Source organism: Papaver somniferum, chromosome 5, assembly GCF_003573695.1.
Source record: "Papaver somniferum cultivar HN1 chromosome 5, ASM357369v1, whole genome shotgun sequence".
Classification (NCBI taxonomy): Eukaryota; Viridiplantae; Streptophyta; class Magnoliopsida; order Ranunculales; family Papaveraceae; genus Papaver; species Papaver somniferum.
Window position 1 is genome coordinate 172,203,322 of NC_039362.1, and position 22,572 is coordinate 172,225,893.

A 22,572-nucleotide genomic window follows, 5' to 3' on the forward strand; every position below is an offset into this window, starting at 1 on the left:
TTTTAACAAAATTAATTAGAATTTTTCATGAAAAGGTTGCAGCATTTGTTGGACCTTGCTTTATTATGCTTTTACAGTAGTGATCATTGTCTAAGCAGACAATTAGTTGAGACGGTTTAGCATTTGCAATAGCTCAAGGTATTTTGCTTTTCCAGTAAAGATCACTGCGTAGAGTTTGTTTCCTTATTCACCGAACCCCGCAAAGATTGTTTGAAAAATTGAAATCTTCATATACTATTTCAAAGTAGTGTGACGAAACAGTTTTCAAGTCTGGTGAATCCCATAATCTGCTGTGGTTTGAGTTTGCTTCTGCCCTGTGCACTAACTTTTCTGAGTGTAACCTTTTTGCTGCTGGCGATGTTTCTAATGTGGAGCGTCTTGCATCTGTTTTTTTTGAGCACATTCCGTTGCAGTCTGGTGCAATTCGTATATCAAAGAAGAAAGATTTTAAGCACATTGAAGCCCGTGGGTGTTGAATGCCCTAAAAGTCCTGGCATTAGCGAATTAAAACCAAGGAAATAGTTGTTCTCTATGCTTGCATTTGTTCGTACTCAGGTATCTGTTACTGAGCTCTATGAATTCTCGTATCTAGACACCTTTCAATAAAAGAATGTCTCCAGCTTTAAATTTTGAGGGTTTTTTTTTTCTGTGAGGAAAAAAGCTGATTAGCTGTACTTATGAAATTGCAGAATGGTTCCTTTGCTAAAGCAATACGGACTTGGAAGAACAACTTTGGCAAGGAGTTTAAAGGCATTGAAGCATGTCCAATCTGTTACAGTATCATCCACATTGCAAACAGCAGCATCCCTAGACTGGCTTGCTGTTGGGGGAGACTTGAAAAATCCGAGCCGCTATGTGCAATACGAAAACCACATAAGCAATGAAACACAATGCGGAAATAATACAACTATGACGATATAAGAAGCAATCACAAAACACCGGCAATTATGTGGAAAAACCCCTCCAAGGTGAAGGGTAAAAAACCACGGGCAAATCTTCTACTGTAATCAAACAATGGGTTACACACAATTCTCCCAATTTGGGGATACACTTTTCTTCAAGATGCATATAACACTTGGATAACAATTTGCCTAAATTACACTCACCCCAAAGCATGGATCAACAATTCATTCACCAATAAGATAAGATTCACTATCAATTTGAGAATAGCAAGAGTAAGAGATACTTACTACTAAGGTTTGAACAAACCCTAGATTTTTCCCCTTTTGAAGAGATGTGGAAATTGATCAATCAATCTTCACCACACTAACCAATAGATCCTTAGCTAAGAACCATTTCTTCTTCTTCGAAGATTAACCCAAAGATCTCACCCAAGAAAACATCAATCAATGGTGACTTTACCTCTCTTTCTCTCCCACTCTCTCTCTACCTCCTTTTTCTTTCTCAAACTTGAGAAGATGAACCCGTGAGACAAAAATGTCTCCTGATGCCTTTTAACTTAACTTGGACATTTGTTAACCTCATCCCTTAAAGTGTTAGGAGGATACCTCCACTGTTGGGCCACCATAAGGCGTGACCGTAGCCCAACAATCTCCTCCTCACGACTTATGGCGAGGTACCCGTCACCACCAAACCTTCCCTGCTGCAGAAATACACATGCTTGCACTTAGGTAGTGACTTTGTCATCATATCAGAACCATTCTCGTCTGTATGGATCTTCTCAATCTGCAAGACCTTCTCATCGAGAACTTCTTGTATCCACTGATACCTAATATTGATGTGCTTGGTCCTCGAGTGAAAACTCGAGTTCTTACTGAGATGAATGGCACTCTGGTTGTCACAGTAAACGATGAACCTTTGTTGCTTCACACCGAGTTCGCGAACAAACCGCTTCATCCATATCATCTCCTTGCAACTCTCTGTAGCTGCGATGTACTCTGCCTCTGTAGTAGACAATGCCACACATCTTTATAACTTGGACTTCCAAGACACAGCTCCCCCTGCATAGGTAAATAAGTAACCCGATGTAGACTTGAGACTGTCTTGAGCACCTTCCCAATCTGAATCTGTGTAACCCACTAACTCTGGCTTATCACCACCATAACACAAACACATATTAGAAGTACCCCTTAGATACCGTAGTATCCATTTCACCGCTTCCCAATGCTCCATACCAGGATTAGCTAGAAATCTGCTTACAACTCCAACTGCATAAGCTATATCCGTCCTTGTACACACTATGGCATACATCAAACTACCAACTGCGGACGCATAAGGAATTTTCTGCATCTTCCATTTCTCAACATCATTCACAGGACATTGATCACGAGTTAACTTAAAATGGTTTGGAAATGGACAACTTACCGGCTCAGCCTTGTCCATATTGAATCTTTTCAACACCTTCTCAATATAGTCTTCTTGTGATAGCCACAGCTTCCTTGCTTTTCTATCACGAGAGATTTGCATGCCAAGAATACGTTTTGCTGCACCCAAGTCTTTCATCGCAAAAGACTTGCTCAGATCAGACTTCAACCTGTCGATCTTCTTCTTATCTTTGTAAACAATCAGCATGTCGTCAACATATAGCAAAAGAATAAAAAAATCACCATCAGCAAATTTCTGTATGAATACACAATGATCTGAAGCTGTTCTCTTGTAGCCATGTTCCTTCATGAACGATTCAAACTTCTTGTACCATTTTCTATGAGCTTGCTTCAAACCATATAGACTCTTTTTTAGCTTGCATACCATATGTTCTTTGCATTTAACTTCAAAACCCTCGGGTTGTGCGATGTACACATCTTCCTCCAACTCACCGTGAAGAAATGTTGTCTTGACATCTAGTTGTTCTATCTCAAGATCCAAACTAGTTGATAATTCCAAGACAACCCGAATAGAAGGAAATCTCACCACTGGTGAGAAAATCTCGTCAAAGTCAACACCTTTTCTCTGCGCATAAGCCTTCACAACTAAGCGTGATTTATACCTTGGTTGTGAGTTACCATCTTCAGTATTGATTCTATACACCCACTTGTTCTTCAGAATTTCCTGGTTCTTTGGCTTGTCAACCAAATCAAAAGTGTCATTCTCATTCAAAGACCCAACCTCTTCTTTCATGGATTTTAACCACTTCTGACTTTCAGGAACACTAAGAGCTTCTTTATAAGACTCTGGTTCACCTGCATCTGTGAGCATGACATACTCATGTGGTGTATACTTCTTTGAAGGTAATGTGGTCCTGCTGGATTTTTTCAACTCAGCTTCTGGTTGTTGGTGTTGCACTTCTTGCTCAACATCACCCACTGGAACATCTTCATGAGCTTCATTTTCATGATTGTGTTCCTTTTCTTCATTACCGTTTCCATCAACATCATCATCATGTTGTTCAAGAGAAGGAACAACTGAATTTGGATCGAAGAATATGTCTTCTTGAAGCTTATAATATTGCATATTGGCTTTTCCTTAATACGCTAAAGGGGTTTTAGATGAGATTGTGAAAATTGAGTTTCATCCAAATGTTGTAACATTGTCGATTTTGATTAATTCGTTATGTCGAAGTAGGAAGTTAAAGAAAGTGGTAGAGGTTTCCGATATCATGGGTAAGATTGGGTGTGAACCTACTATTCAGACTTACCATTATTTGATAAATGGATTGTGTTATGTTGTGTTACTGCCTATGATTTGGATTATGGGAACAGACTAGATTTGAGAGATCAAAACTCTAATGCTAGTGTGTCAGAGTATATTGAAGCAATCTGTGAGCTAGAATCCTATCCCTGTCTGTCGCAACATTATTCCGGGCTTCTTGTGATCCTTAACAGTGGTTAGGTGTTGCAACTGTTTAAACTGCAGGAAAGAAAATTAAAAGTTGTTAGCCTGTGCCCTCTTGAGATAGCATATGGTTTTAGGTTTGTCTCATTTATAAATCAGTCCTCCCATAATATACTACATTTTCATTTTTTTTTTCCAATTATTTCAGTCATATTTCTGTGTATCTGCATCTCCAAACATGATTAAAAACCTATCTATACTTGTAATTGAATGTTTTATCAGGTGTGGGATCTTGGTGGGAAAGAACGTTCGAGGACATCCTGGAGTACATGTTATCGTGGTACTCATGCAGTAGCAGTATTAGACAGCACTGACAGAATCTGCCTGATAACCTCTCTCTCCACACCATCAAGAACCACCACTGGCATATTCAAGTTTGCAGTACTCCAACTGGTGATGTTTTGTTTATATGATGGATTGGGATGGGTAGACTCCCTTAGCCCCACCCAAATACCATTTTTCTAACATTTCCGTTCTCAACTTTCATCTTCAGATTTTTATGACTGTCTAATTCCAATCCAATCTGCAGCAATTAGCAAACATGACCAGAAAATGCAAACTCAATTCTAATGTAATATGAACCTCGGCGACGGAAAAGCTACTAGTCAAAACAGAAACTTCAGCAACTGTTTCAGTTTTTCATTCATCTACATAAGGAAAATTGAAAAAAAAGCTTATTCTGTATGACTAGCCATCCATTTGGACGAATTGTATCTTCATTCTGATTTTACTAAAGGGGAAAAAAAAAATCTTCATCTTCATCCGCAATTTCACAAAAACGATGAAATTTTGCTGATTCGTTTTCGATACAAGAACAGATTTCTAACTGGTGTTCTGAAACCAAGTTCATCCAGTGTTCGACTGCCTGAAAACAATTGCCGGCAATGGTGTACCGTGATCCCACATATGGGTGCCAAAATATAAAATGTGGGTGCCCATATAACAATCTCATTCTCGCATCTTCTGGTATCCGACCAAGGCGCAAAACTCTCTCTTTTCTTTTATCATTTTCTCAGTTCTAGAACCCCATATTCTATTGTCTTTCATGGATTACTTCAAGATTCTCCCCCTGGAGATCAAATTAGACATCTTAACCCGCTTACCAACCGAATCGGCCCTTGAATGTAAATCAGTATGCACTAATCGGAGATCTGTTGTTGGTCATCCATCATTTTCTAAGATACACTTTCATCATCATCTCACTCATCATCTTGCTGCTGAATCTGGTGAGTTGGGTTTTCTTGTTTTGACTCGCAGGCGATTACACTATTTCGAATATAATCAGAATCATGATCAGTCAAAAAATCCCATTCAGAGTATTACAAGAATTAATTTTACCCCTCCTTTTAAGCATTTTAGGTTTGTTGGTTCCATTAATGGGTTGGTTTGTCTTCTCGACAACACTTACAACAGACCCAGATCTGTTTGGATTTGTAACCCTATCACCAGAGAATGTCTTATGCTTCCGGAAATCAAAAGAGATTGTGATTCCGATGGGTATAGTTATGACGAGACCAGCTTTGGTTATGTTTCTTCAACCAATGAATACAAAATTGTTAGGTTTTATGAGTTGGAGACCAGTTTAGAAGTCCATATATACACTCTCGGAAGTGGTGATGGATGGAGAAACCTTGGAGAGTTCAATTATGGATCTGAAAGTCTATATTTGGAACATGGGGTTTTCTTTGCCAATGAAACTCTTTATTGGCTGGACGATGAATTAGAAATGATTGGTACCTTCGACATGGCGGAGGAAAAGTTTTGTCAACATCTTGCACCACCTCCTTTGCCACCAGACACTAATTGGATACTCCAATATACTAATAATTTAGGGGGTTTTGATGGGTTTTTGTTTTTTGCTCTTAAGGACAAAGTTGACGGATTTAATGACATATGGCTACTCAAAAAGAAGAATCATAATCCTGACAAGGAAGAGGGAGAGGAACATCAGTCATTGGGTTGGAGGAAAGAGTTTAGGATTGATGGTATGAAGTCAATGGACTTGTTAGCCGTTAGGAAGAGTGATGGTGTTTTAACCAACAGTGATGATTACATCAACATTTACGACACAAAAACTTCAACCTGTAAAAGCCTTGTGAAGTTTTGGAGTTGCATTGCACAAGTATCTCCTCACAAGAACACCTTAGTTTCATTCAAAGAATTGGGGGAAAAAGATATTAAAGTGATGGAGTCGGCTGAAATTGAGGAGACAAAAAGCAGCGAGCAGCTACAGGAGGATGCGGACGCTGAATACATTTACCTATAAAAACTGGTAACTTTTGTATTTTGAATTTGGATAACAAGTAACGTTTTTGTGGCCTAAATGCTGACATTGTCTTAGTTATTAATATATCGAGCCTATTGTTAATTTGTCGTTGTACCATCCATCCAACTTTATGGGATTGTTATTTGCTTTCTTGTTTTAAGCTATATTGGTTTGTTAGCTTTGCATTTGTTAGTGACCTGACCTTGTTTGAATGGGAGAGTATAGTTGATGTCTACTTTACTTACTTATTGTTTTCATATATGGGAGTCGAATAAGTAATTTCAGGCACTATTACAAAAAGTAAGAGCTTTCCAGTGGTACGGGGAAATATATTTCCAAGAGTTGTTTATATTTATGCCTACCGTTTTGAGTATACTGCAATAACGCATGGTGGTTTGAATAGATACTGAAGTTTGCCTTTATTCGTCAATAAGCAAAACTGGAATAGTCAATTAGGCAGAGTTCTCTGTGATGACTAAGATTGATTAGCAAGGAATTAAGCTTGCAGATTGCTGCGTGGTTTCAGGACAATGATTTCTTCAGTTAGATCCCAAGCTGCATCATTAGCCACCATAAGCTCAGTAACATTTGTTATTTCTTCCAACGGGTTTCATACTAAGTTTTAAACTATAGCAATTTTGTAGCCTTGTTATTTCTTGCAATGGGTTTCGTACTACAAGTTTAAGTTGTAGCAATTTTTGTGGCGCTAACTATCATATGATGTATGTTTCCATATTGGTATTCTGCAAATAATGCTACTTTTTCAAGTCTAAATATGTTGTTGCTTGTCAATTTGTCCCGTATTTGCTTCAAGTCAGTTTAAGATTTGTGTTTCATTTAGCCACATCTTGTTCTCGTACAAAGATTGTATTTTGGGTATCTAGCTGCTCCAATCTTTAATCCGCCAAGAAGTAGCCTAAAGTGCATTCTTAATGCCATAAGTGTTATTAATGCAGCATCAAAGCTTCTTCCTTGTGCAAAGATATTTTGGTTATCTAGCAGTTCCTATCTATAATCTGCCAAGAATTAGCCTAAGTTATTTTCCGTCAGTATCTTCTTTGATTTCCAATTGAGTATTATTCTTTTGAAGTAGCTGTGGTTACCTTTGACATTAAGGATAGAAACATCCAGCACCATGGGTCCATCCTATAGGAATGGCAATAGTTGTACCTTTCGGCGACGTGTTGATGGCGCATTGGGAGCAGTAAATTTGTGAACTGTTGTTTGTCATCTCATTTCCTGGTTTGCCTTCTGCCGTGACAAATTCTGTAAGTCTTTTCTATTTTTCTGTATTTCTTTCTTTTGGGTTTTATACTGAAAATAAGGAATCTGCTGAGTTTCTCATGCTAAATATTGAAGGGTCATCTGATTTCTAGTGTTTCACAGGTTGGTACAAGGCTTATCTTTTCTCATGCTAATCAAATGCGTAATTGAGAGTCTGCCTGTGTATTTTGTCCTTTTTCAAGATGCCTGCATCTACTGTTCAGTAAGTTGAGAAACTTATGCGTATTTTCTGGGGGATGATGACAAAAGAGTGGGTAGGAAGTTTCATTTGGTCAAGTGGGAGCTTGTTTGTCCTAAGAAGAAAGTTGGTGGTTTGGGTTTACATCGAATAAAGTCAATGAATGATTCTTTCCTTTCAAAATGGTTTGGCTGCTGCAAGTCCCTAGAAGACTTTCTGCTACTGCAAGAGATCAGGTCGCTCAGATTCAAAGCAAACTTGAAGTTTCCTTTAACTGGGCGGAAGAAGATGAGATGCAGCGGATCCGTAATATCAAGATGATGTTCATGTCTAGTGTTTCGATTATACTGCAGTAACGCATTGTTGGCTTGTGGAGAAATATTCGTGAACAAGAGGTACTATTTTACTCCCTGCTTCCATTAGACACAACTATAAGACACATTTTTACATCACTAAATATAAACATCCTGCACTACCACTTTCCATCTTGGTTCTCAAATGGACTGTAGTCTGTACGTGCATTTGGGTTCGCATTTCAAATTTTGAATAGAAAAACGAATGAAGAAAGTGTACTGAGGATCTTTGTTGTATCCAAGAACTCAATGATGAACCTCTATTCCTTAGATGCACTAGAACTTCTTCAAGATGATGTTTTTTTTCTTTTTGCTTAATGTTCTTAATTTGGTGTTCAGCAAGTAACTCTTAATTTTTCATAACGAAACATTCTGTTTCTTACTGCCAATGTTACAGCTGACTATTGTATTTGATGCCTTGATATATTTGTTCCGCTACTTGCTAACTTTGTGATCAGTTTCTATCGTAATAGCTATTTTTTAGTCCGATTCTCATCATTTACGTATCGCATCATCAGTTTAGATAAAAAAAAGATGGAGCCAAGTCTCACCATTGGGAGTTTGGCTTGATTCGGGGATGATCCGAGTTAACCATGTCATCATTCCTGACAGCTGATTTTTAATTTTGTATCTGTACTCGTTTGTTAAGCACATCCCTGAAGAGATGACATTACTTTGAAAGTGCTGAGATTTTAATACGTTTTGTCATATTGAATGCCCAGCTAAAATTTGGGATGAAATTTGTAGTGACCCAAGTTCCTCGTACTGTTCGATTCTACGGGCAAGTGAAATTTTAGTAGAAATATATTGACATGGCACATCCCACATATAGGTGCCAAAATATTAATGTGTGTGTAAGATAACAATCCCACCTTCTGGCGTTCTTCTCATATACCCGGATTCCGGCCCGGCCCGGAACTTTTTATTTTTCAGTTTTCCTACTTTATTCTTTTCTTTTCGGAGCCCTAATATTCCATTGTTTCATCATATTATTCATGGATTATTTCAGGTTTCTCATTTCACCTATTTCATTGAAAAACCTTCAAGAGCCCTAATTACCTTTGTACCATGGTTTCATGAGGTATGTCACTATGTTGTGCAGCTGTACCATGATGGCACATCCAACATATGGGTGTGCCAAAATATTAAATGTGCGTGTGAAGATAACAATCTCATTCTATACAGCCCTAAAACCCCATTTTCTTCCTGGGTTTCATTCATCAATATCAATCATGGATTACTTCAGGTTTCTCTCTCTTGAGATGACATTAGAGATCTTAACTCGCTTACCAACTGAATTGGTCCTTGAATGCAAATCAGTATGTATTGATTGGAGATCTCTTGTTGGTCATCCATCATTCTCCAAGTTGCACTTACATCGTCTCAATCATCCTGATGCTGAATCTGGTAAGTCCGATTTTCTTGTTTTGACTTGTGGGCATGATGGATTATACTATCTTGAGTATGATGAGAATCACGATCATTCAACAACACCCATGCAGAGAATTACAAGAATTGATTTTACCTCTCCGTTTAAGTATTTTGGTTTTAGGTTTGTTGGTTCCGTTAATGGGTTGCTTTGTTTTATCGACTTCATCAACCAACCTATTTGTGTTTGTAACCCTATCACCAGAGAATATGTTATTCTTCCCGAAATCAAGAGAGATTGTGATACTGATGGGTATAGTTATGGGGAGACCAACTTTGATTATGTTTTTTCAACCAATGAATACAAAGTTATAGGATTTTATAAGTCCAAGACCCATTTTGAAGTCTATATATACATTCTAAGCAGTGGCAATGGATGGAGGAACCTTGGGAAGTTCAATTGTGGATCCAGCCTATATTTGAAATGTAAGGTTTTCTTTGTTAATGGAGCACTTTATTGGCTGGACAATGAATTAAAAATGATTGGTACCTTCGGTTTGGCTGACGAGAAGTTTGGTGGACAGCTTTTACCACCTCCTTTGTCACCAAACGGTGAATGGCTTAATTATAGAATAGGGGTTCTGGATAGGTTTTTCTTTCTTTCTCTTTATGAAAAAGTAGACGGGTTTCATGACATATGGCTACTGAAAGAGAAGAATCTTAATCATGACAAGGAAGAGAGAAAGGAACACCAGTCACTGGTTTGGAATGAAGAGTTTAGGATTAATAAAATGGACTTATTAGCCGTTATGAAGAGTGGTGCCGTTTTTACTTATGGCGGTGGTAAGTATATCAATCTTTACGATACAAAAACCTCAACCTCAAAAAGCCTTGTAAAGTTTAAGAATTGGATTCTTGGGGAATCCACTCACAAGAATACCTTAGTTTCTTTAAAAAAATTAGGGGAAGAAGATACAAAAATTATGGAGTCGGTTAATAGCCGTGAGCAGCCACAGGAGGATGCAAATCCTGAATACATATACTTGTAAACTGGTAACTTTTGTCGAGTTTGAATTTGAATTTACATTCGTGTGAACCTAAATGTTTACGTTGTCTTAGTAATATATCGAGGCTAATGTTATTTTGCATTTGTGTTATCCATCCAACTTCGTGGGATTATAATTTTTTTACTATATTGGTTTGTTAACTTTGCATTAGAAGACATATTTTTTTCGGAAAATGGGTCATTTCTCAAAATATTTTTAAAACATGGTTCAAATGGACGAGTAAAAATTAGTATGGTGAAATGGACACCAAAAAAATAGCAAGGATGAAACTGGATTCATCCTGACTTAAATTTAAAAAATAGCAAGGATGAAACTGGATGCATCCTGATGTAAATTAAAAATAAGAAAAAGTATTAGAAAATGGGTTAGGATGAAACTATTTACATCCTGGCTATTTTTATATTTTTGTTCAATTAAACAATATCAAAATCTAAATGTCCTTTTCTCCCCGGAATTATTGATTTTGGTCTTTTTAACCAATTTTATATATTTGTTTGGGGTGCTAACTGTCAAACGACATACATTTCCATTATGTCGTTAACCAAAACCATCCTGATTGGGATGTCTATAAATAATGCTACGTTTCCATCTCCACGGAAAGGACCGATTAACAAGGTACCTTTTGAGAATACTGCAAATATTTGCTTCAAGTCTAAAATTGCTGTTGCTTGTCAGTTTGTCTCATATTTGCTTCAAGTCACTTATGATTTGGGTTTCATCTAGCCACAAGTGTTCTTAATGAGTACTTAGTTCCACAAGTGTGCTTAATCAAAACTTGTTCCTTGTACAAAGATTGTATTTCGGTTATCTAGCGGCTCCTATCTATAATCTGCCAAGAAGTAGCCTAAATTTTGGCGAACTTAATAAAAGCTGCAGTATTTTTAGGACCTTATTTTATATCTGTTTGCAGTGCACGTATGGTTTGGTTCAGGGTTTTAGATAGGCTTAGTTGAATAAATATTCGAATCTGACTCTTTACTCGGGTTTTATCTAGGCTTCTTTGTCATGTGTCATAATGCGTGCTGTCTTCCTAAAGTGCACCGTGAGTTACACCAGATGTAATTGATTATATGAAATAAATACAAGGAGTGACGATTTTGTGAGCATCCAGATTACTAATTTAGTTCCTAATATGGTGAGATAGCTATAGTTAGAGAATGGTGGCTACTTAATTAGATGTAATCTATAGTAGCATGAGAATTCCGTTACTTGTGCAGTTTCATTTGTGCTGTACAATGGTTAGTGTTCTTTTAGCAACTCATTTGTTCTCGAATGGTTAGAATCTCAGTTTCTCTGCTATCATGATAGCGTTAAGGCTTGATATGTCAAGTACTCGACTCTCTGTAATTACAACTTATCTTTCTCTTATAATAAAACTAGGGTATCAACCAGGCCTTCGGCCTGGTCTCAACCTTTCGTACGCCTTCGGCGTGTTGTTGTTTTAATTTTAGTCGTGCTTTCACCAAATACGGATTGGTGGCAAGCCTTGGGGATATTTTATGCTGGAAGTTTGTTTTTCACCAAATACTAAAGTAACAAACTAATAAAATCATCCAATGTAAAGAAATATTAAAAATTACATGTACCATTACTTCTTTTAAAATTAAAAGAAGCATCAAATTCTATAATAATACTTCAGGATACACTACATTTTTTATTACCGGATCTAAAGACACATTTGATTCATTTGAAAATAATAAAGTAATTCTCCTTGCAGCAGTACACCTGGACAATGCGACATATAGCTGACCATGAATAAATACTGGAGTACGTAAATCAATTTCCACATACTTCACCGATTGTCCCTGGGATTTGTTAATAGTCATCGCATATGCAACGCGTATGGGAAATTGACGTCTTTCCATTTGTATGTTTAGCTCTGAAGCTGAAGGTTGAAAAGTTATTCCAGGGATGAATACTACTTCACCAGCTTTTTCTCCCGTTATGATTTTAGCTTCAATCACGTGTCGTCCGCACCTCGTCACCACCAGTGTTGTACCATTACAAAGGCCTTCTTTCGGTGCCAGATTTCTCAGCAACATAATGGGACATCCAACTTTGAGGTCTAGCTTAAATGGAGGTGTTCCTGGTGGACTTAAATTGTTAAGAAATTCAGTTGTAAAATCCGAATCCCTTCCATGATCATCCTGAATCATTTTGTCAGCAACAAAATACGTGTAAGTCTCCCCATGTAATCTTTCTAATGCATCCATATTAATCTTATGGACGTCTTCATTACGTGGAGATAAAATGATCCTCTCGTTTAAGTATTTGGGTGACATTGGTTCGTCCATTACTAACAGAGGATACACCGAAGATATTAGCTCATGCATGTTTTGACATCTACCCATTGTCGATGGCAGATTAACAACCTCTTTAGGGTTCGTTCCAATCTACATACCAATTAATCGGATTTAAAATAGCTATGTCTACGATAAATATAGTTTTATTCAATGAAATTTCATTACCTCAAGCAAGTAGTCAGCAAACTCCAAATTTTCCGGTTCCTGCTCCAATCGCATATTATGGTTTAACGTCAAGACAGTAATGTAATCCCAAAGCAATGAACCTCTTATAGATGCTCCAACAGTTTGTTCTCGACTTGCATTCGAGACCACTGGTAAAGTCTGTCTAAAGTCTCCACCCAAGACGACTGTTACACCTCCAAAGTGTCTGTCATCACTGCGAATATCTCGTAGTAGGCGATCAACTTCTTCCACACAAAATCTATGTTGCATTGAAACTTCATCCCATATGATCAATCTTACTTCTTTAAGCAGCTGGGCATAATTCGAGTCTTTACTAATACTAATATTGTTATCGTCTTGGACTTCAAATGGAATCTTAAAAGTGGAATGTGCCGTTCGACCTCCATCAAGAAGTAGTGAAGCGATACCAGATGAAGCAACAGTTAAGACTATTTTTCCATCTTTACGACATCTTCTTGCTATTGTGTTGTACAAAAAAGTTTTTCCAGTCCCTGCACTGCATTCAGAAAAACATTCGTCCATTGCGATCATTCATAGAATCCACTATCGCATTGTACGCCGAACGTTGTGCGACATTCAATTTCTCAATATCTGACTGAATCACCGAATTACTTAATGCAAACTGAAGTTGTCTATGGTCCCAAATGTATTTGTTACCTACTATTTGACCCCAATCATGTCTTGGTCTCGGCATTGATTCATATTTTTCTAGTTTTTTTTCCAGATCGTTGAAGCAGTTGATCCAACAGGTATAATCCGTAATCCATTGCCAGTTCATCTGTTGGATTCTGTATGTTAAACCTTGTTCGCAATCTATGTGGTAGATCATCACATATATTCATTCCAAATTTCGCCCACAGCACCTCCGGTCTTGATGGATTACATTGTGATAGGATAAATACAAAATAGTTTCCTCAACTGATTTCCAGTTTGCATAACCACTGCTTCTTGAAGACATTTTTCCGATTCTCCATCATGTGCTAAAATCCCAAGTGCAATACATGCATCTTGAAACGTATTGTGCACCTCGTCTACGTCTCCATTACTTACAGTCTTCAAGTCTTCAAAAGAATTAGCACCTCTAAAAGTTGTGAGTAACATACGTAAGTAGTACAACTCTCCAGCGTTAGGGCTAACAAAATACATTCTTCTAATTGCAAATCCTTGTTGTCTAATTTTCCACTGTTTAACCCTTTTACACCATACAAAGTGTTGCGGGAACTGTTGATAAGTATATGCCGGAGCATTAGGATTTTTAGCATAATATTCAAAATAACCCATCAAAGTCGTCCTATGTTCCTGTGATGTTCATATAACCGAGGTCATTGATTTCCTTGTGTTATAAACAACCCGTTGCCTATTCTGTAAATGAATTGCCAACCGTTTTACAACAGGATATTCTTCATGCAAGTGGTACTCAATCAAACGCCATACAGCCTCATGTGGTCCAATGTACCTCGCATCAATATATTGTTGAATCTCGTCATGTTCTCCCAAAACCATCGTAGCTCGGTCACCACCTTTGTAAATGTATTTGTTAATATATTTTACAGCTCTTATTCCTGCACATATTTCCACATTGATGTGGCAATTGAACATTTTTGACAGATGCGGGTTATAGGGTACAACATCTATATTATACGCCTTTTTGTTGTTTCTGACAGTTACTTCTATTCCATCCCGACGACGACGATAACTCGGATACCCACCCTCGTCCAAAGTTGTTGTGTCGGTGTACTTCTTAGGATATCCTTTTGTACATTTTCCTTTTTCCATACACGCTGCATATGGATCTCGCTTTCCACATGGACCATGAACCATACATTTGCTTACGGTATCAAACAGTATTGGGTCATTTATCTCATTAGGAAATTCAGCCAAAACAAATTTATCAACCATGTATGCCGTACGAATTTTTTCCGAATCTTTCAAAAATATAAGAGCATGCATATGTGGTAGCCCACGTTTTTGAAACTCGATGGTATAAACATGGGCGACCACCGTGCCGAACACCTTTTTTTCCTTTATTTCTTTCATTAATGCTTTTCTTTTCAGCTCAAAAACTCGAGCTACCAAATCAGGACGATCAGTGACACTCTGATTGGGTAAAAGTGCATTTTTTATTTCTGGCCAATTTAGGTTTGCAGTCATTGTAAGAAAAATATCTGGATGGTGATGAAAACGTGTAATAGCCATCGAATCCTGGTATATCTCGTACATATTCCTCCCGCTTCCAGTGTGTGAAGATGGTAAAATAACAGGATTACCTCTATCACCCGGATTTAAATCCGCATTTGTCATATCTGCAATGCAACTGTAGAGGTCAGAACACAGAGTTGGTTGGTTGAATCTGAGCCATGCCAACTTACTTTGCTCTGTAGCAGCCCATGCATCAACTAAGAACTCTTGAAATAGTTTTCCGGCTCTTAAGATGGTTGAATATTCTTCTGCACGTTCAAATATGCGGTAACTGTAGTACTCCATTTGAGATAATTTTGTTTTCGTATAGGTTTTGGTGACTACATCCCATTGCCTCATTGTTGGTGACCATCCCAGCTCACCAAAAGGAAATAGTAAAACATAATGTAAAGGCAAGTATGCCGGATGACACTCCGAAATTTGTTTCAATCCATTGTTTTCTCTCAAATTCAATATAATATCTCGCACCCCAGTCTCCTTATAAGTATTTTCTGGAACGATAACCGCAATCTCATATGTTGTCGGAAGATTATAACGCCTACTATCAGTCGACTTGTTATATTGAAGTGAAACTCTGATATTCTGGTCGGCCGGACTCATCTGGTCTAAAATTGCATAAGCCTGAAGATACTTGGTATAAAAAACATTGAATTGGATCATAGTATTCTGAATTTTCTGTAGGACATTCATATTTAACTGAGGATTTCTTTCGCCACGGAAAACAATGAAAAGGCTGGATCATAGATGTACAGTTGGGAGTAAACCGCCATCCTCTCAGTCCCAGGAGCTGGTAGAACACCTCCGGTTAAATGTCTCAACTCCCCATGTATTGAAAGGTCTCGGACCTCTCCCTTTCAAAGCTCTTGTATCTAATTTGCATCCAAGGCTAGTAAACGCATTAGTTGTATTATACTCGAATATATTTCCGAAAAGAAATTGATTCGGCGTCGGTTCCGTCAAACAATTCTCTGATGGCTACCGGTGGTTCACGCAGTGACGGTAGGCAAACTTTCCTTGGAGACAACATGACCCAAATTTTGGGTTTATTAAAGATGAATTTGTAAGTTTTTCTGCCATCCAGTGCAATGCCCGCAGTGCTGACATTTGACATCCATTTGTCCCAGAAAATGACGTACATCGGTAGCAACAACACTACCTGATTGATAAAAGTATTTGGATCATGTAATTCGTCAGTGTCGTAATCTACTTCGTCAATTTCGTAAGTATCCGACACCCCATCATCTTCTCTAACATTAATAGACGCCTGCATAGTGATAATCAGGTAATCTAGCTTACCCTATGCAAAAACTAAATAAATTTATGCAATCTAAATTTTTAAATCCTTACATTTCAGTGTTTTGAGCGTCTGATGTGCTACCAACTCTCCTATGTAATACAACCGACTGCATTGTAAATTTTGTCAACCACTATTATTTTGAACTTAAAAATGATAATTATATATGTGCGCGAGTAAATTATTTAACGTTCAAGTTAATTCACCTCTTCATATGACTCTGCATCTTCATGCTCATGTGGTAAGCCTCGCTTTCTCTAATCTGTATACCACTCGGGCGCATCCGTTTGCATGGAGGATTCTATAGTTTTGGTAAATAAATTTGTAAATTTTCAAATTTTAACAATAAAATCAATTAATTACTATGTATGCGCACCTCTTCAGTAATAGCTTTTCCCTTTCCCTTTAGTGGTCGTCGTTCTGCATCTGCTTCTCTTTCAATTTGTGCTCCTTTCTCACGATGCTCCTGTTCTCTCATCTCTTTGTGTTGTTTTTCTATCACGTCGTCGCCTTTGGGCTGCTGATCTTCGAGATGATGTTGTCGATGTTAGATTATTTCTCGCCTGCGGTGGACCCGCAACAACACACCGCGGTGGCTGTTCGGTTGTTGTCTCACTATGCACATCTTTTAACCTTAGTGGAAGGTATAGATCTTTCCATGGAAACTGACGGTGGATAAGTTGACACTTTATGGAAATTCATGGAAACTGACCAGTAATTGTCTTTCCCAAAACTCATTAAACCATCGTTTGGACATCATTTGGACACCAGAAAGACATTAAACCATCATTTTATAAAGAAGCAGTACACCATAATAAGCAACAGAAACTATTCAAAATGAATAACCATCAGCTGTTGTGTAAATAGTCGACCTTTTGGTGATATGAGGGTGATGTTTTAATGATTATCCCCTCAAACGTACATGAAGTTAAGAATCTTATAGGTGGCCTGTTCAAATTTAAAAAAAAGGACACTTTTGGTCGCTTAACAAACCAAAGCAAAAAATTAAGTGATCACCTTATAGTGCAGCCATACTCCCCATACCAACATAATACTGAGGAAATTTTAAGTTTGATTTGTAGGTCCAACGTTAAATCTATCTTTCATTACCAATCAAATAATAAAGTGTTGTAGAAATAATGCAAAGTCGTGCAATTTGGTATAGATGTTGTGAAGCCAAAGGCTGTTCAATCCGTATACGTCTAGTTTGGCAAATGATGTATGTTCTTGATTAGGATAAACCTGAAGTTAATAGAACTGAAAATCATCAGAGTAAGTTACATCTTGAGCTTACACCAAGGTCCAAGACAACACCACAAACCCTCCTGCAAACATAATGAGACTCAGTTTAACAGAGAGCACAGTAGCAAACTATCCTAATTTGACCAATTTCTAATAATAAAAAGATTAGTAATGGCTTTTGTGCCCTATGTGCATCCACAGTAGGTGTGGTAGTGTTCATGGAGCGCTCGTCCTACGTAGGGAGCTTCAATTTATGTGACTTTCAGTGGTTTATGGCAGTACATACATAAACAGGAAGTCAACTACATAAACAGGAAGTCATTTATGTGACCTTCAATTTTTCTCATGACGGTGCTTTTAAAACAAATTCGTCCTTTAATGCAAGGGTAACTACAGTTTCTAAGTGTACCACACAGACGTCTCTCTATATCATGTCATAATGCAAAGAAAAAGAAGGATAGTCATCTCCAGAACAAACCATGATACAACCAAGTTCATAAATTGAACCAACCACCTCTGATGCAAGCCGAAGTTACATGATACAACTATGATACAACTACTACAAATTGGTCGCAATGGACGTGTGCACATTAGTTACTAAAAATTTCCCAACCCAATACAACGTTATTTTTGGAAATTTCTAAAATAATTTCAAAAAACAGTTCAGAAAAATAAATTTGTTCATAGAAAAATTAAGAAAGTTACCAAATTGCATGTATAATGAAGTTTTGACGTTGAAGTTGCACCGTGAAGCTTTATAATTTCCAAGGATTCAACAACCTATACGATCTACCATTCCTGAACTACACATAGGATATGAATTCAAAAAACAACAACCTGATTTTAGGATAAAGTTCACATTTTGATCGTAATATTGAAGTTGATTATTGTAAACAAACATTAAGAAATCAATTACAAATAGGATGAATGAACATAAATGATGAAAACTGAACATCACCCAAAAAGAAAAGAAAAAACAATCATTTAGAACTAAAAGAAACATATTGACAGTGAATAAGTGATCAGAAAAGCAAATTCGAAACTAAAAATCTAAGAAAACTGACAACTGCTAATCTCCCTGTACGTCATGTGGATTCTCCCTTCCATTTCAAAACAGTCGAATCAAAGATTCGACAAATACAAAATGATCCAGTATCTCATAATTATCAAAAAAGAAAAGAAAATGATAACAGATAAAATGATAGAAATTACTTACAGATCCTAACCGAAACTATGAGAAACAAACAATCTGAACGAAAAAATGATTGAATCGCCTCACTTAAACTTTGATTTTGATGACGATCCGATATTTTTTTACATTCACGATATCCGATGATAATGTATGAAAATGGAATTTATTCGGATTCACAAACTGAAACTTGAGTTTTAAGATAACGTAATCCTTATTTTCTTTGCCGTTCAGACTAATAGCGTAACGATTTGCAGTTTTGGCATATCTTGGGAAGTTATAAGACCAACTGGTATAAAAGACACCTAAGCAAAATGGGGCGAAACAAAAGGAGGTTGCTTTGCGTCCGTTCAATCTGGACTGAGCGGTTTTCAATTTTCTAGGATTTGTGTTTTTGGAAACACAAAGGACGGTGGATAAGTCTATACCTATGGAAACGGACGGAGTAAACCTTCCCTTTGTTGGACTACAAAATCACCACCACTATTTGTCTTTCCAAGACTCCATCCCGGCCTTTCTTTGATTCATTGAGGGTCAACAATAAAGTAATTCTCCTTGCAGCACTACACCTAGACAATGCGACATATAGCTGATCATGGATAAATACTGGAGTACGTAAATCAATGCCCACATACTTCACCGATTGTCCCTGTGATTTATTAATAGTCGTTGCATATATGGGAAATTGACGTCTTTCCATTTGTAGGGTACATTTTCTTCACCGCGTTTGAGAATGTAAAAGTGTTTATGAGGAGCATGTGTCGCCAATGAGGAGCACGTACAACAATCTGAGTATAAGCAATTCATTAGTTCTGTGCATTTCATAAATAATTGCATTGTCGCAGTCCTAGCAAATTCGCTTCAATTGATAGAAAAAAAAATTAATGGGAATGATCTGAGTAGTACCTTATGTTTTTGTTTCCATTGAGGCCCATAGTGCAAACTAAGATAAATTCTGTCTCCCATTTGCCGGTCTTTCTACAAAAAATTGTAACTTTGTGTACATAAAAAACAAAATTACTGGTAAGAATGTTTGAAAATGTGATATCGTTTACCTCGGGAGTAGCAACGTATTTTTCCTTCCCCAAATCAGTCACAATCAGCCGGTCCTCAGTCGTCTTTTATCATCAAATCATTGAAAATAGATCACATTTCATGGAAAATAAAATAAAATAAAACTGATAGAAAACATAAGATGAACAAACCTTCATATCATGGAAGTCAATCAGAACACCATTCCTTGCTAAATGTTTAATCTTGTGAAATCGAGAGTTACCGTTAATATGACAGTCAGAAAGCTAAAATGGTAGACATCTAAATATATGATTATTGGATTTTCTTACCGCGTAATCTAAGTCACGATCCATCTGTTACAGCAATTAAAAAGTGTGAGACACTAATAAGTAGGTATTAATCATTGTTGAACTAACCGTGTGCCAATGAATTAGCATACCTTGCCATATATAGATAAACATGGATAATTTGTGTCCAAGAACAAACCATTAGTTGTTGTTCGCTGCACCACACTTCTTTTGGCCTAAAAACTCAGCCACAGACTTTGAAATTTCAATAGCCTAAACCAAAGTAAGATATGATCAGAATCAACAATACAATCTTTAAAAAGTACCTTTGATGTATTTTTCCTTGTTTTCGTTCCTTTCGTTTTTGATGTGTGAATATTTTCTACTTTCATGGCTGCATCCCATCTTTGTTTTTGCATTTTCTCTTTGTTTAACTGAATTAGCTTTGTTACAAACTCACCAGTAGTTGAGGATGTAGTTGAGGATGGTATTCCAAATTCCGGGCCAGTCACACTATTTCGTACAATCTTCCTGTGATTGCTGGTTTGATAGATGTAGTTGTGCATAAATGTAACAGGGACAGTGGATTGCCATTTGTATGGAACAGTTTTCATCACTTTCTTCGTGCGATTAGGGGTGTTAAAGATGCAACTGTGGACATATCTCACTGCATCCATGAATCTAGCAAAACTGAAAAAAAAATTATACCCAATAGTTTAAAACAAAACCCTAAATGTTTTATCACCTAAAAGAAAAAAAAAACGGCAACCTTAATGAATACAAACCAACATAGGTCAATACCTCAATCAGAACACCATTCGTCAATGTACCGTTCTGATATCCTAGTTTCATTAACTATGCACCACACGTCTAGTTAAAATTTTTATATGAAATAAGATTTTGATTATGCATATCCACTATAGGATTTAAGAATGAGAAATTCAGTGTTGAACAACTAAAGTGAGTTCACCTGAGATTTTCAATTGTGATCTCGCGCATTCGTCTTTATTTCCCACCGGACCTCTGAAGCATCTAGATGTTGGTGTCTTTTTTTAAGAAACCAAACACATCTGCATCAGAAAGGTTGCAAATGTCAGGAAACGGATTGTGCTGGTCACTCGTGATGCCATTTTGCTCTCTATTTGGGTAGCTACTGGCATTAAAAAAAAATCAAATAACAAATCAAATATTATGAGTGATAGAAACATTATAAAACCTTCGTGCAACTGTAGATGGGCCAGAATTTACTTTCAGCGTCAACGTTATGGCTTGAATAAGTGCAGCAAGACAATTTAGATACTCAGCAGGAGGAACAACCTGCAAGTTCAGAAAAATAAGCATTATAAATATCCGTACTCCGATAAATTAAGAACAAATAGAATTTCAGTTACATAGAACGAAAGAAGCTTGTATGATACAAATTAGTATGGAAAAGTAATCCCTAATTGGATTACAAAAATCTAGGTACGCCATTTTCAACTTTCCAATTGTTTTCATCTTAATGAGACAATCATGCAAAAGCCTTTGAAATCTACTCCTATTTAGGTTATCATCTGTACACAACAACTCATAATAGATCTCAACAAAGATAGTTATAGTTACTGAAACATACTTAGATACAAAACTATTTAAGCCGCAAATCCAATCCACTTCAGGTCATTGAAATGGCACCATTTGTGAACAACCTGAAATTAGGTTTGATATAACACCAAAAAAGGTGCAACAGCCTCTTCTTGTCATGCAACTCAAAATTGTCTGCTAGAAAGGAAAAAAAAAACATGATCAGAACTCTAGGATTCCGAATTCAGTTAACAAAGTACAGGTGATACTAAGAACCCCAAATTAAAAATTAATGTTAAATCTAAAACCATATAATTTCAACTCGCATTTGGAATACATAAGACCCATTTATTTCGCGTGAAAGGCAACACCCAAAGAACTCATCACTAAGATCCAACCTTAATAATACTTCAAATCAGTTCCTAAGAATTTGACAAACAAAAATTTCTTCACAAAAGCTTAAGAGTTGGAACATTAAAATCAACAATTAATTTTTCCACTCAAAATCATTTTAAATCCTTCTAAAATTATTTGACAGAATAAGGATTCTTCTGTGATGGGAAAAACCTACTTTCCACCCAAACCATTAAGAACCAATTGATTGAATTAATCGGTAGCATTAAAAAGGGAAATCGAAACTTAAAATAAACAGAGAAAATGAGAGGCATTTTCATACGTAAAACGTGTAGCTAATATGGAAACCGAAATTGAAAACCCAATGAAAGAAGAATCGATTTCTTCTAATCAACTTTGCATGAATCAATCGGCAACCACCATTGGCAAAAACTGTAAACGGAAGTTAGAAGGGAGGCGAAACTTACATGTTGAATTGGTGAGACTGATGATGTTCTGGGATGTTCGAAAACAAATTAATTTTGGATAGAAGTTTTATGTGAGAGAAGAAATCTGAGAGAAGATCTGATAGAAGAAATTGCGTTTCCCAAATCTCACTAAAATTTTTGAGAAGAAAAAATAGGCTTGGAGGTTCAG

General features: G+C 36.9%; 5 protein-coding genes and 1 long non-coding RNA gene across 9 annotated transcripts; 2 read left to right on the forward strand and 4 right to left on the reverse strand.

The window, feature by feature from the left end:
* Positions 1-1,413, reverse strand: LOC113278141. The gene is made up of 2 exons (XR_003325317.1): positions 1,191-1,413; positions 1-851 (listed from the first exon to the last, which is right to left on the reverse strand). It is a non-coding gene; the product is annotated as an uncharacterized LOC113278141 (long non-coding RNA).
* Positions 1,414-4,824: 3,411 nt separating this feature from the next.
* LOC113278142 (F-box protein At3g07870-like) lies at positions 4,825-7,515 on the forward strand. Its single transcript, XM_026527059.1, has 3 exons — positions 4,825-6,064; positions 7,175-7,326; positions 7,445-7,515. Exon 1 carries the CDS (start codon positions 4,838-4,840, stop codon positions 6,056-6,058), a length of 1,221 nt encoding a protein of 406 aa, XP_026382844.1. The 5' UTR covers positions 4,825-4,837; the 3' UTR covers positions 6,059-6,064; positions 7,175-7,326; positions 7,445-7,515.
* Positions 7,516-8,985: 1,470 nt separating this feature from the next.
* On the forward strand, positions 8,986-10,290 carry LOC113280069 (F-box only protein 8-like). Its single transcript, XM_026528714.1, has one exon. It carries the CDS (start codon positions 8,986-8,988, stop codon positions 10,288-10,290), a length of 1,305 nt encoding a protein of 434 aa, XP_026384499.1.
* Positions 10,291-11,930: 1,640 nt separating this feature from the next.
* LOC113280070 (ATP-dependent DNA helicase pif1-like) lies at positions 11,931-14,078 on the reverse strand. Its single transcript, XM_026528715.1, has 3 exons — positions 13,681-14,078; positions 12,777-13,293; positions 11,931-12,701 (listed from the first exon to the last, which is right to left on the reverse strand). The coding sequence occupies exons 1-3, from the start codon at positions 14,076-14,078 to the stop codon at positions 11,931-11,933; spliced, it is 1,686 nt and encodes a 561-aa protein (XP_026384500.1).
* A 27-nt stretch (positions 14,079-14,105) lies between these two features.
* Positions 14,106-15,686, reverse strand: LOC113280071. Its single transcript, XM_026528717.1, has one exon. The coding sequence runs from the start codon at positions 15,684-15,686 to the stop codon at positions 14,106-14,108; it is 1,581 nt and encodes a 526-aa protein (XP_026384502.1).
* A 2,925-nt stretch (positions 15,687-18,611) lies between these two features.
* LOC113278144 lies at positions 18,612-22,572 on the reverse strand. Of its 4 annotated transcripts, none has more exons than XM_026527060.1 (11): positions 22,404-22,572; positions 21,635-21,777; positions 21,239-21,339; positions 20,993-21,092; positions 20,349-20,712; positions 20,175-20,258; positions 20,065-20,088; positions 19,927-19,977; positions 19,777-19,839; positions 19,628-19,699; positions 18,612-19,509 (listed from the first exon to the last, which is right to left on the reverse strand). In XM_026527060.1, the coding sequence occupies exons 4-11, from the start codon at positions 21,019-21,021 to the stop codon at positions 19,381-19,383; spliced, it is 816 nt and encodes a 271-aa protein (XP_026382845.1). In that variant the 5' UTR covers positions 21,022-21,092; positions 21,239-21,339; positions 21,635-21,777; positions 22,404-22,572; the 3' UTR covers positions 18,612-19,380. The 4 variants fall into 4 exon arrangements, with proteins under 4 accessions (XP_026382845.1, XP_026382846.1, XP_026382847.1 ...); XM_026527061.1 differs by having other exon boundaries at positions 21,635-21,780; XM_026527063.1 differs by having other exon boundaries at positions 19,442-19,509; positions 19,628-19,695.